Source organism: Zootoca vivipara, chromosome 1, assembly GCF_963506605.1.
Source record: "Zootoca vivipara chromosome 1, rZooViv1.1, whole genome shotgun sequence".
In the NCBI taxonomy this organism is placed as follows: domain Eukaryota; kingdom Metazoa; phylum Chordata; class Lepidosauria; order Squamata; family Lacertidae; genus Zootoca; species Zootoca vivipara.
Window position 1 is genome coordinate 1,287,845 of NC_083276.1, and position 13,492 is coordinate 1,301,336.

Sequence of the window (13,492 nt, forward strand, 5' to 3'; positions counted from 1 at the left end):
GCAACAGGAACAAGATGTGGCAGCAGCACAGCTGCCGGACATTTATCTGAATGCCAGTCCCCAGAGAAGCCGTCGCTTGGGTGGCTCCTTTTATAGCTCAAGTGAAAACGCTTCAGTTTAAAAATGGGACAGGGCAGATTCAACGGCGAAACGGGAAGCAGCATTTTAATCTGGGCCCTTAAAGCATGTCTCACATTTATTTTCACTTCAACTCATCCAGCTATTTTAATCTTTTTACACATACTGCTAGCAAGAAGACAAATGAGCTTGGGAAATCAGAGTGGGTGCACGGGGTTGGACTAGATGACCCTTGGGACCCTTTCCAACTCTACAATTCTATGATACAGGGGCGTGAGCTCCAGCTTGGGGGATGAACATCACCCAGGAAGTTCCCTAACTTATCAAGGAATTAAGCCACTTGTGTCGTACATTTATAGAGGTGTGAAAAAGGTAACAGATCCCTGGATGGTTAAGTCCAGTCTAATTCAACTATGGGATGCAGCGCTCAACTTGCCTTTCGGGCTGAGGGAGTCGGCGTTTGTCCACAGACAGCTTTCCGGGTCATGTGGCCAGCAGGACTAAACCATTTCTGGCACAATGGGACACCGTGACGGAAACCAGAGCACATGGAAACGCTGTTTACCTTCCCGCCGCAGCGGTACCTATTTATCTAGTCACACTGGTGCGCTTTTGAACTGCTAGGTTGGCAGAAGCTGGGACAGAGCAAAGGGAGCTCGCCCTGTCATGCGGATTCAAACTGCTGACTTTCCTATCAGCAAGCCCAAGAGGCTCAGTGGTTTAGAGCACAGCCCCACCCGTTCGCTCTGCTGTGCAAAAACAAACACATGCATGCGAAACTGAGTGGTGCAGCAGTTAAGAGAGTATCAGAAGAGACCAGGGTTCCAATCCCCACTCGGACATGAAGCTTACTTGGTTGCTGTGGGAATAAAATGGGGAGAACCACATATGCCACCTTGAGCTCCTTGGAGGAAAAGGATAAATGCCATACAAACAATAGTGATCTCACCAGTAGAGAGACACGCGGTCACCTCTGTAAAACGAAAGTCTGGGCAGGAAGTTTGTGACCAGAACAGAGCCTCTAAGATGGGGGGTGTAGTGAAATAGAGGACTTTGGGAAATGGGCTATGCCGACCTTTTTCTGGAATGTGTTCTGGTCTTCTTTAAGAGCCTTGTGTGAGGTGCCTTTCCGTGCTAATTGCCTTCTGTGTGAGATGGCAAGAAAAAGGGGGTAACTTTCAATTATGGGTTGATTGCAGGATAAGGCTTAGCTGTGAAAGGGCGTCTAACCTTTGCCAGCTGCATGGGGAGGCGTCCGGGAATGGGAGAGGGGCATAGCTGCCAAGTTTTCCCTTTTCTCACGAGGAAGCCTATTCAGCATAAGGGAAAATCCCTTAAAATAAGGGACAACTTGGCAGCTATGGAGAGGGGAGTGCCTTGGTTATTTGATATGGGTAAATCATATACATCTGGCTTTTGTCCTGTCAAGCTATAAGATGGATGTCTATCAACCGGCTATTGGCTAATCCCTAATTAAACAAGTATGTTAATTGGTTAATTCAAACTTTCCCTCGTGGGTCTGAGAAGGATAAAAGTCCTGTTCTTTGTAATGGAGATTGCTCTTAGCCCTGCTCTAAGCAGAGGCTTTTAGTCACTTCTTGGAGGAACTTGCCTAAGACTCTTGCCTGATTCCTACCTTCGGGAGGGGAGCCAAGGTGTTAGTAAATTCTCTTCTGTTTGTGAGTACTTTCTTGAGTTTAGTCAGTATATTTTACAATGTTTTTATTTTGTTTACCTGTAACCTGTAATTGGGAACTACGGTATGTAATTTTGATATATGTGGTTTTCTTTAAATAAACCTGAAAAAAGATTATTTCTAGTCTGTGAATTTTTTGGGAACTTCCATGAGGCCAAGCTAAGTCTAAAGTGCTCCAGACTACTCGCTCCTACTGTTTTGGAATTTAGTTGTGCTCACGGAAGTGAACACAGGTTGTGCAGCTGGAAAAGCAGAGGGACCTATCCCTTTCCCCCCCTGTTTGGGCTGGCAGCAGTTATTTGCAAAGGGTGGTGGCAGCATTTCTATCAATTGGTTTGTTTTGGGGAGATAGGGTTTGGGAAAAGCCCTCCCCTGGCTAGTGAAACCTTGCTACAGGGGGTGATGGTGAAACAGTGTTCAACTGAGCAGCAGGCTTTATTTCACTTGACTAGATTGTGTATTGTCCAAAGGAAGAGCATGGACAGGGAATGTTGGTTAAGTGTCTACTTTCAGTTATTATGTTTTGGGGCAGGGGAAAGAGACACACTTTTAGAGCTGCTCCAGTTCATTTGAGATGCCTCAGAGGGAGACCCTGGCAGCCACCCCCCCAAAGACCACAAGGTACAGTTACAAGTTTCCTACATGTCTGGAATTTTATTACTTGGAAATGATTTCCCAGGTAGGACCGAGGCATCTAGTCAACTGCAAAGACAACATTCACTCAACAACTGAGAACAGCAAACATGCTTCAGTTACTGCGCCTTGGACCATTAACTAGTCTTTCGTGTCAAAAGTCACTTCTGCAGTAACTCAGACCTAAACCTAGTTTCGGAGTGCTGCCTGGTCGCGTCAGAAAATGTTCCCTCGTTCTGCAGAGCTGGAATGCATTCAGGTCAGCTGCCTTGGCCACAACTGCGCCAGGGGGGGAAAGGAGGCGGGCACAACTGTCCCACCCAAGGAGCGCTGTTTGAGTCAGAAACCAGGAATGTCCTTCCTCAAGCAAACAGCAGGCTGCAAATGGAATGACCCCCTTTTTTGCACTTCCCCTCTCGGGGGCCATGTGCCAACAGAGTTTAAAATTTATTTTTTAATAAAAAAAAAATCTCCCACACCAACCAGGGCTTTGCTTCAAAAGTTGTGGGTCAAACAGAGAAATGTTATGGGATGCAACTGAGCCATCCTCTGTGGCAAAGGAGAAGCACACAGGAGCACACACCTGACAATGCCTCCATCTGCCCCCCCCCTCGGCCAACCTGGGGACCACCTCAGTGTTTTGGACTACAACTCCTATCACCCCTGCCATCAAAACAGTATTGGCGGGGAATGATGGGAGTTGTAGTCCAAAACACCCGGAAGGCCCCTGGTTGGCCAAGGCTGGATACCTCAGGGGATACAGGAGTGGAGAAGAAGGCTGCTTACTGACTAGCAACTGACTCTAAAAACCTTATCTTTCTCCCCCCCCCCAAAAAAAAGCCTGCAATATTTTTTATGCATGAAAACACGACACAAAAGGAAAACAACAGCAACAACGGGGCAGAGGGCTTCTTGTACACGGCATGAAGTGAGAGATCCAAGGCAGAAGACTAGGAACTGGGGCAGTCCAAGGCCCACTTTGCAGTGGAACTTACTGAAAGCTTTAAAAAGTTTAAAAACAGCATTACTCTAAAGAACCAGCCTTGGCTGACCTGGGACCGACCACCTTCAGCCGAAACACACATTTGGAAACCCAAGCTCTCAATCATTTCGCCATATATTTGAATGGTACTGAGGTTGCAGCCCACCTTAGATCAGGCTGTGACCAAGTGCTGGGTTCAAGGCTCTAAAGGGAGTTGGAGGCAACGACAAGCCACTTTCAGAGACAGGCAGGACCTGGCTAAACAGAGCAGCTGTAAGCCGGTCTCAAAGTTTTCCAAACGCATCGTTGGTCCTTTACAAGCACCATGCACCGTAAGATTTGGGAGAGAGGCCCCAGTTTTTTTTAGAAGCCGACTAGAGCTGAGCACAGAGCTTTCATGTATTCATCTAGAAAAAAATGAAACACCTATGAGGAAAAACTGCCTGGGATGGCTAAAAGTGGCCTAATCTTGAGTATGAAATGCCCTGTGCTCTGTGAGGAAACAATGAGGAAGTAAATACACTCAGGCTGTACTTAAAAGGGCAGAAAGAAAGCTGCTGGCCCCAAGGTGGAAAGCCTTCAAGAGAAGAACAGTGTGCGCCGTAGAAAAAGAGCAAATGGCCACAGAGGAAGAGAGAGAGACATAGAAATGCTAACTGCATTCACAGTGTCACTGGCCTTTGTGGTCTGCCACAGGAAGCTGCTCAAAGAGTCAAAGCCTCTTCTACAATACTGTGAGGAGTAATAAACTTTCAGTTGAGGATAGAGATAAAAAAGGCACCTGGGCAGAGAAACCAAGGACTGAGCCTGCTAGAGTCCCTATCCTTAATCTTGCAATCTACTTCCAAGTATTAGTTTGCAAGAACAAGTTAGAAGGTGACCGAACAGCTGACTTCACAACCTGCCTTTCCCCCTTGCATATGATTCACATCCCTTAGCCTCAAAGTCAACAAAGTTAGGGACACGGCATCTCCCAACTCCTTCATGGGGTATAAAAGCAGGAGGGGGGGGGAAGAAATAATACCCAGAGCCAAGCAGAGGGCCAAAATTAACAAGCCAAGACAACCAATGTTGCGTTAGGCTGGGAGGCTGGGGGACAAAGGACTGTTTTTGGGGTGCCCAGAGAGTTTGGGGCTCCTTCCCGGTTGGACAGCAGACCCCACCCAGGTCATTGACAATTGGCTTTGGAAGCGCCCCTAGGTGGTGGTGCTGGGGCAGCTGGCCAAGAGATGCAGGCCAAAAGAGCAGGCCCCTTCCTGAGCATGTAAAATTAGCTACATCGTTCCAATCTCCCTGCTTATTTCAGAGACCTGTTTCAGACACAGCTGCAGATTCCTTTTTTTGCATTCTGAAGAGCGAAGCTACTTTGAGAGGAGTACCCTCTTGTTAGCATTGGGAAAGGAAAGCAGACAGTGTGTCTGAAGACTCCTTTTCCGGACTGCCTCAGCATGACGAGGAAAGAATGCGTACACAGAGAAGCCTCATCGGGGACAGCTCAGGGAAACTTTCTCCAGCACTGCAGGCTGGCCATCAGAAACAACTCATGTGGATACCGACAGAAAGCCGTATATGTAACTTGCCCTTCTGCACTGCCCAAGGCTGCCACCTCCATTGCTTCAAATATCAAACTTTATCAAAGACTTGCTAAATCAAAATGTGGTTGCGCCCCCCCCCCTGCCCGCACTTCAAAGTGTTCCACGTCTGTTCTCTTGAAGGAGAGGAAAAGGAGGACTCCCTCCCCCTCCCCACTGAGTGTCAAGTAGTAACTCAGGAAGTCCAGAAAGGGAGCCAGCTGGAATTAGTAGCTACGACTGCTCTGCTCCAGCACGAGCAACAGGGTTTGCAGCACGCTGCCTCAGGGCGTTCGGTGGTTCTCTGTGCTCCACCTCGGCATCGGAAAGATCATCTTCCTCCAGTTCGTCGCCTGCTTTTTGTAAGAGCCGAGTAGACTCCGGTAGCTTTTCTGAAAAGAAAATATATCTTGACCTCTGGGCAAAGATGACCTGCTCAGGCCTACGGGGGATCCAAGCTTGGAGCTTTGCCCAAGAACCAGAACTCCCATTTTTGAAAACCACAAATTTTTACATCCATTTTGTAACTAGGATTCTCATGCTGTATATTTGGGGCATGGGGTGTGTTTGAGTAAGGCCACTGTCAAGAAAAAGGTTCTTTCGCTTAGACCTCCGAAATGTTGTTTCCCGTGGGATGAGCTCATCAGCAGTCGGGAGCACCTTCCGTCAACTTGTGCTACTTTGCTCCAAGACGGGAGACTGGGCCTGCCAAATCAGAATGGGCTTCAGCTCTGAGAATGTGAGTGAGCCTGAGTCTAGAAGCTTCTGGCTCCTCTAAGCCTTCTGACTGGCTCAGGGGGCACCCCCTAGTTGCTATCCCTTTTGGCTATGCGGTCAGCCACTTCCTTTGCCCCTTTGTCTCCTGCTTCCATGTTGTCCTGCTTGCTTCTTCTACCTGTTTCTACCTGGGATACGGTATTTCCTGTGCTATGGAACATCAGCTTTTGGGTCCTTGCTCCCTACTGGTGTTCTTCAGCTGGGATCCCCAGATGTTCTGGGACTACAACTCGCACCACCCTTAGTCAGGGATGACAGGAGTTGCGATCCAACCTCAGTTTGCAACTCAAGACACGCAACAGGACTTACTTGGATCATGGTGCTGCAGCGGTCTGTGCTTTTTGGAAGGGCAAATACAGTCTGCCAGAAATACCATTATCTGGAAAAGAAAAATCTTTGTTTTAACACTGCATTATTGCTTCGTGTGTGATGTGAGGTGTGACCTTCAAAGTTTCCAAGACATACGAAAACATCTACTTACAAGCCCCAAGAGGAGTCCTGAAAACAACGTTGCAAATGCAAAAATGGCATAGGACCCCCAGGCTGGGATGCCGAGGTTTTCTGTGAAATAGTTGTGGCAGTTCTACAAGAGAAGGAAGCTGGTTAGAGCAGAGGGTCCCCAAACCTTTAGTGTGCGTGAATTTTTGAGCTAATACCCTCCCTCTGATCACATATCGCTCCGCCCCACCCACAAAAATCCAGAAAGATAGAAATGGCACACTTTCCCAAAGGACCTGGGTAGGTATAAGACAGACCCAGCAGAACTACTATCTTCCAACTTCCTCCTTCAGGTCTATGTACTTTTCTATGAAAGAAAGGATAACCTCCCTCATCGGTTCAGAAGGAAGGAGGCAGTAAAAGGGGAGGAGGGCCCAGAGACTCGATGGGCAGCAGGGGAAGACCTCCGCAAGGTGGCCGTTGTGCCCACAGGAGCTACTATATACTGGCAACCCTTGGGTCACCATAGTCCACCATGGCGGACACTCAAGTGTCTTTGGCTCAAAAGGAAGATTTGAAACACACACATACCCTGATCCACATAGAGAGCTGGAACAAGGCAGACATGCTGCTCATCCTGCCAAAAAAAAAAAAAAAAGCAGAAGCGATAAAACAAAGGCCTTTTCTGCAATCAAAGAAGGCAACAAAACACCAAGTGTTGATCACTCCCATTGGGGCACTAATGAAACCTTTGTTCTGAATGCCTGATGTTTTCTCTGCCATACTTGGGATTCTGACGCCGGACGTTCGCTAGAGAAAGTGTGTGTGTGGCACAACTGTAACATCCTTCTTGTCTCAAAATTCACTTTTTAACATTCTGTAACCTCCTCTGGACATGGTTTCCTTGGCTCTACCATCAGTCTTTCTTCTCCTGACACAGTTAGAGGCTTTTGACCAAGACCAGATTGATTAAATAGGCTGTGAAAAAGGCCCTCGTCCGGTGCACATGATTTTCATAATATGGTTATAGGGAAGGGTAATTTTTGCTGGAAAATTTAGCAGCTTAAATAAGCCTCTTTAAGCAGCCTGGCCTAGGCGACCTGCAATTTCCACAAGGTGATACTGGTTTGACCACACTATCAGTGCTGGAATAAGTAAGTTTATTAAGTGGTCTACCAAGACCCTCAAGCAATTTTCAAGGTGACTGGATTTTTTTGTCAAAAAAGGATCTTAGTAGATAATTCAATCATTTGCATTTATTGATATTTGCAGAAGCCTATTAGGGAGGAGAAAGAGACTTTAGTTGTCACTTACAGGAAGGAAGATGGACCAAACCATGAAGAAATGGGCTCAGTGGACTTCCACTCCTGGTCGCTGATGAAATTGATGAAATCCGTTTTAGTTCGTGGACCTTGGTATCGTCTGAATTCACCATCTTTACAGCTGATCAAAAGAAGAGTTCTGTCAGTAACACAAAAATTCCCAGCATATATGTGAAACTATAGAGAAGACTGCTGGACTCATATGCTAAGGCTGAGTGTTGTTACAACACAAGAACACATTGTCAGCTTTATTCCCCAATGATTCTGGCATTCTCCCCTCCGCCCTTGTCTTTGTCCAAAGAAGACAGAGAGAACTGAAGTCTAGCATTATTGTTCCAATTAGAACTGGGGGTGAGGAATGAAGAACTAAGGACTCCCCCCCCCATAAAAAAACCTGTCACATTTAATTAGAGTACTTACTGGTAGATGGTGGGGAGTGCTGTTATGATAAACCGTCCACTCAGTCCTGCAGAAAGATCCAGAAGGAACATCAGAGCTAAAAGTTGGTTAGAAGTAAGGGTTTTTTCTACGCTACCGTGTTTCTCCGAAAATAAGACACCGTCTTATATTTATTTTTCCTCAAAAACCCCCACTATGGCTTATTTTCAGGGGATGTCTTTTTTATTATTAAGTATGGTACAGTTTAAGCTACAATGTTAAACTGTCTATCAGTATGGCTTATTTGGGGGGTATGGCTTATTTTATGGCTACGTCTTATTTTCAGAGAAACAGGGTATCAATATGTGTTGCTACTAAAGGCTTGTTAAGTCTTATTTTCCATAATTGCACATATTTTGTGTAACCCTTGAACTTTGTATTCTAAAGCCTTCTACAACATGCATAAGATACTCATGTAGCAATCAACTCTCCAACCCCACGTAACTTATAATCAATATTCAGACCCCAAACGGACAGGCAAAAAGCTCTTCATCTCTTCATCTCTCATAATAGTGACTTGAGTATTTTGCAGCAGCAGCAGCAACAACAACACACATATACATGCATGCTAGCAGGACATAATTAAGGTGGCGTACTGTTAATTAATACAGTAGCAGGTTTTAAAAAAACACTTGTAATATTAAGGAGAAGGTTTAAATTCGGAAACAATTAAAGATAAGGAAATCATTGAGATGTATAAATTAAGATAACATAAAAGAACCAGGGAAGGGAGTGGGGGATCTAAGTAATCCCAAAATATGAATTTATTATGGTGTGAAAATGTTATATTTTCTATTTTGTGTGGTTTATTCTTTTATACATATGTGATGATAATGTTTAATTGTTAAAATTAATTAAAAAATATATATATTAAGAAAAGGTGGTCTACTGTTATCCATGTTAATATTTATGGCACATGCTATTTGACTATAATTACTTCAGTTTTACGCATGCTCTCCTTTGCAACTGTCTTGCTGCCTATGGAACTTGTATACCTTGGAGAGGACTTCAGGGAGTGGACAGTCTGTACTGAGTGTTAGACAAACCTCTCGACTCACACTAAGAGCACTGCTATTTCTCATATTCTCATGGCAGAATCTCCCAAACCTTCTAAAGAAGCACCAGGCGTCCCAGGACACACCTCAAAGCTACTGCTTTACACCATTAAGTGTTCAAAGTAAAATTTAGCCCAGGCATAGGCAAACTCCTGCCCTCCAGATGTTTTGGCCTACAACTCCCATGATCCCTAGCTAACAGGAGCAGTGTTCAGGGATGATGGGAGTTGCAGTCCCAAAACATCTGGAGGGCTGAGTTTGCCTATGCTCTCAAAAGTTACTAACTAGCCTGTCATGGACTGGGGCCTTGAAGTCCTCTGTAACGTGCAGAGGTCTCCCTTCAGATGTCAAGGAGATAAAGAACTACAGAACTTTTAGAAGACATCTAAAGGCAGCCCTGTATCGGGAAGTTTTTAATGCTTGATGTTTTACTATGTTTTATATATGCTGTAAACCGCCCAGAGTGGATGGGGAAACCCAGCCAGATGGGCAGAATATAAATAATAAAATCATTATTATATCCTGCCCTCAGAAGTCCATTGTATTACTGCGGTGGCACAGAGGATGAAGTTGGTTTCTGTGTTGAGGTCACAGAGGAGGTCAGAGCACCTCACTCACCTGTGTGCAATTCCTTTTCACCTACAAAGTGAATGCTTAAATAAGAGGATTAAAAATATATAAACTATTTCCCCTATGACAGAAGTGAACCTTACCTGGCTGCTCTGTCACATCCACTTTTGCAATGTTAATTTCGAGATCCTCCCCCCATTCAGCAAAGCTTTCCCATTCTGGCTGTAAGTTCTGACAGGCAGGGCACCAAGGAGCATAACTGGAAAGGAAAACTTATGTAAGCAACTACTGCGTGAGAAAACACAAATCCCACTTTTGCCCCCCTAATGATTATGCAACTTTACACCACTTTTCTGGAAAGTTTCCTTTCCACAAAACCATCGTTTACAATATATTTTTAAGATCCAGTTCCCTGAAACACATTCACCATCCATGCCATGTCTATAGTGCTAAAAGCACAACTTAAAGAGAAAACTACTTACAGCCGCTCACAAGACAAGATATGCTCTTTTGTTCAATATTGGTTTTTGAGTTCATGGTTAAGAATGGATTTGGAGTCAGCCTCCTACATGGTCCACTGTCAATGGCATGATCCAGCGGCTCTCCTTTGGGAGGTAAAGATTTCCCTCCCTGCACTCTCCCAATAAGGGCTCACAGGAAAGAAACCAGAGCAGAGTGGGGGGCTTGCAAGGCCTCAGAACCTATCTTTAGACGATGAGATGGGTTCACAGCTGAGTGGGAGAGGAGGCAGCAATGCCAACATCCCCTGACTCAGCCTTTGGCGTCTCCACCTAAAAGGGTTTCAGGCTGCAAAATACCTTGTCCTGCATACAATCCTGTAGAGCTAATGCTCTCCAGAGCTGACAACTCTGGCTGGAACAGGGGTTCCCAACAAAATTTTCGCGAGGACCCCTCATCAAGCCGCTATTGTGACAAGGACCCCCATTAATTCCTAATCCTAAAATTAAAAAGTGAGAGCCAAATTAAGAGCCTTTTTATATTTTATATTTATACGTTTGTTACAGTTACAACAGAGTACTCCATCAGTATACAGTTAGTTTTAATTTTCAGTTCTTAATGAGATGAACCACTTTTTAACCAACGGTCCATTTTTAACTACGCGAACTGTATCTTCCGCGAAAAACAATGCTTTGTTTACAAACAGTACTGTTTTGCAAAGAGGCAGCACGCGCCAGGGAGGAGGGAGGGGAATGGAGAAGACAGGGTACCTGCGCAGTAGCGCACAAATGAAGCCGACGCGCGCAAAGCATCTTGGGGAGGTGAGCGTTAGTAGAATGCGCGCGCTGCCTCTTTGCAAAACAGTAGTGTTTGTAAAGCGCCACCTAACGGCATACAGCAGAACTACTGCCTCTATCTAATTCTAGTTTTGCGCTAGACTCTGCTCATGCAGGAAGCGGCCAAAACAAAAAATCTGTTATCATACGAAATATATTTAATATATTTTTTATTCTAATAGCATCTTGCAGACCCCTCTGGCATAGCTCGCGGACCCCTGGGGGTCCGCGGACCACCTGTTGGGAACCACTGGGGTGGAACACCAGATTCTCCTCTTAGCAATGTAACGCAGCTGCATGTGCTCCTTATTCTACATTCAGGTAGGTAGCCGTGCTGGTCTGATGCAGTCGAAATAAATACAAAAATTTAAAAAATGTCCAGTAGCACGTTAGAGACCAACTACGTTTGTTCTGGGTATAAGCTTTTGTGGGCATGGACAGGTATCTGAAGAAGTGTGCATGCCCATGAAAGCTTATACCCAGAACAAACTTAGCTGGTCTCTAAGGTGCTACCTCAGATATGCAGATGACACAACCTTGATGGCAGAAAGTGAAGAGGAATTAAAGAACCTTTTAATGAGGGTGAAAGAGGAGAGCGCAAAATATGGTCTGAAGCTCAACATAAAAAAAAACCAAGATCATGGCCACTGGTCCCATCACCTCCTGGCAAATAGAAGGGGAAGAAATGGAGGCAGCGAGAGGTTTTACTTTCTTGGGCTCCGAATCGTGCGATGAGCATACACAGATTTGGCGCTTCAGGTTGCGCACTGCTCTTGTCCCATTCACATCCAGAGGTACCACTGTATATATATATATTTAAAAATAAAAATAAAAAAATTACAAAAAAATATTTTGGAAAAACTATATATGTGTGTGTGTATAATTATATATGTAATTATTTAATTTTATATATATATATATACTGTATATAATAAATTTACAAACAATTTATTTTTGAAAACTAATGAAAATAATTTGGCAAGAAAGATTTAATCAATTAATATTATTATTAATAATAATAATAATAATAATAATAGGGATAGGGATATGAGAAGGGCATCCCTTTCCGTCCATCCCATGCCGGCCCTGCTGCTTCTATGCCCCCTTTCCCCGCGGAGAGGGGGCCTCTGAGCATGCACAGAGCGCCCCTTCCCCCTCAGCCCCTCCCGGACTCACAACTCGACCATCCACTCTCCCTGCAGGAGGTCCCGCCACGACCCGTCGCTCAGCGACCTCACTCGGCTCCTTCCCGCCCGCGCGGGCCCCGCCGCGAGGAAGAGGAGCAGGAGGAAGAGGAGGCGGAGAGGCGGCCGCGGCGCTGAGGAGAACGGGAAGCCGCCGGGAGCCGCCATCTTGGCCCTCTCCACTGCGCATGTCAAGAGGGAAGGCCGCCCCGCGGCATGCCGGGAAAAACGGGCAGCGTCAACGGTCGCTCAGAGGGAGCTGGCCTGCGCATGCGCTTCATTTCTCCCTGTCCGGCGGGCGGGGGGTGTCGGAGGTGGCTCCGCCCAGGCCCCGCAGCGGGACGGCGATTGGTCGGCTGCCCCTCCGCGGCGAGCCAATGGTTCCCTGGGACCGAGGCCTGCCCCGCCCCTCCTGGTTGGGCAGAAGCAGCCTCCGGTCCCGTTAGGATGACTCAGTGATTCTTATTGCATGACGTTGCGTTTTATGTAAGCGGCAATTCGCTTCGGGTGGCCTCGGGCGAGGGGAAAGAGGCCGGCCAATGGAACCGATAGATGATCTTCGGAGGAAGGGCGGTATAGAAATTTAATACATAATAATACAGTGGGACCTTGGTTCTCAAACTTAATCCGTTCCGGAAGTCCGTTCAAAAACCGAAGCGTTCCAAAACCAAGGCGCGCTTTCCCATAGAAAGGAGTGCAAAACAGAGCAATCCGTTCCAGACTTTTAAAAACAACCCCTAAAATAGCAATTTAACATGAACGTTACTATCAGACCATTGATCCATAAAATGAAAGCAATAAACAATGTATTGCAGTCACACAATCAATCAATCAGTAGCTGAACTGGGTTCCACACACTCACAAAAAAAGGCCACAAAAACAGAAACGCAAAATAAATAGCAAAAACAGACAGACCTCAGTGTAACGCTCAAATCAGAAGCGTAACACTGAAAATGGAGAATGTCCAGCTTCCGAAAAAAGTTCGCAAACCACTTCCAGGTTTGCAGTGCTTGGGTTCTAAGTTGTTTTGAGAACCAAGGTATTTGAGAAGTAAAGTACCACTGTGTATACACACACACACATCATATATACAATGCAATAATTACATTCATACGTCTTTTGGGGCCACCAGGAACTCAAAAGAAATTTACAAAATCTTAACTACCATTTCAAAAAGCTCAAATATTGTTCTTTTTCAAAAAGTGTTTCCAGCAGTGTGGGTGGCCAAGAGGGGGAGGTGCCAAAGGAAGAAGTGGGTTAAATGCACCTTTATTTTGCACTTATTTCAAAATTCCTACATCTTCGCAAGCTTCATAAATGATTGTCCATCTGTTAACTGCTGTCCTGATGCTTGTTTAAGTCTTAATGGCTATTAATGTTTCATTTTTTTATTCATTGAATGGAAATTTGAATCTCATTTTGTTCTTTTCAACCCTGGGGCTGCAGATTTTTT

The 13,492-nt window shown here is 45.4% G+C and overlaps 1 protein-coding gene across 1 annotated transcript; it reads right to left on the minus strand.

Moving 5' to 3' along the window:
• Positions 1-2,408: 2,408 nt before the first annotated feature.
• Positions 2,409-12,238, minus strand: TMX1 (thioredoxin related transmembrane protein 1). Its single transcript, XM_035137520.2, has 8 exons — positions 12,032-12,238; positions 9,704-9,819; positions 7,918-7,963; positions 7,490-7,618; positions 6,767-6,812; positions 6,219-6,320; positions 6,047-6,116; positions 2,409-5,352 (listed from the first exon to the last, which is right to left on the minus strand). Exons 1-8 carry the CDS (start codon positions 12,205-12,207, stop codon positions 5,195-5,197), a joined length of 843 nt encoding a protein of 280 aa, XP_034993411.2. The 5' UTR covers positions 12,208-12,238; the 3' UTR covers positions 2,409-5,194.
• Positions 12,239-13,492: the final 1,254 nt, after the last annotated feature.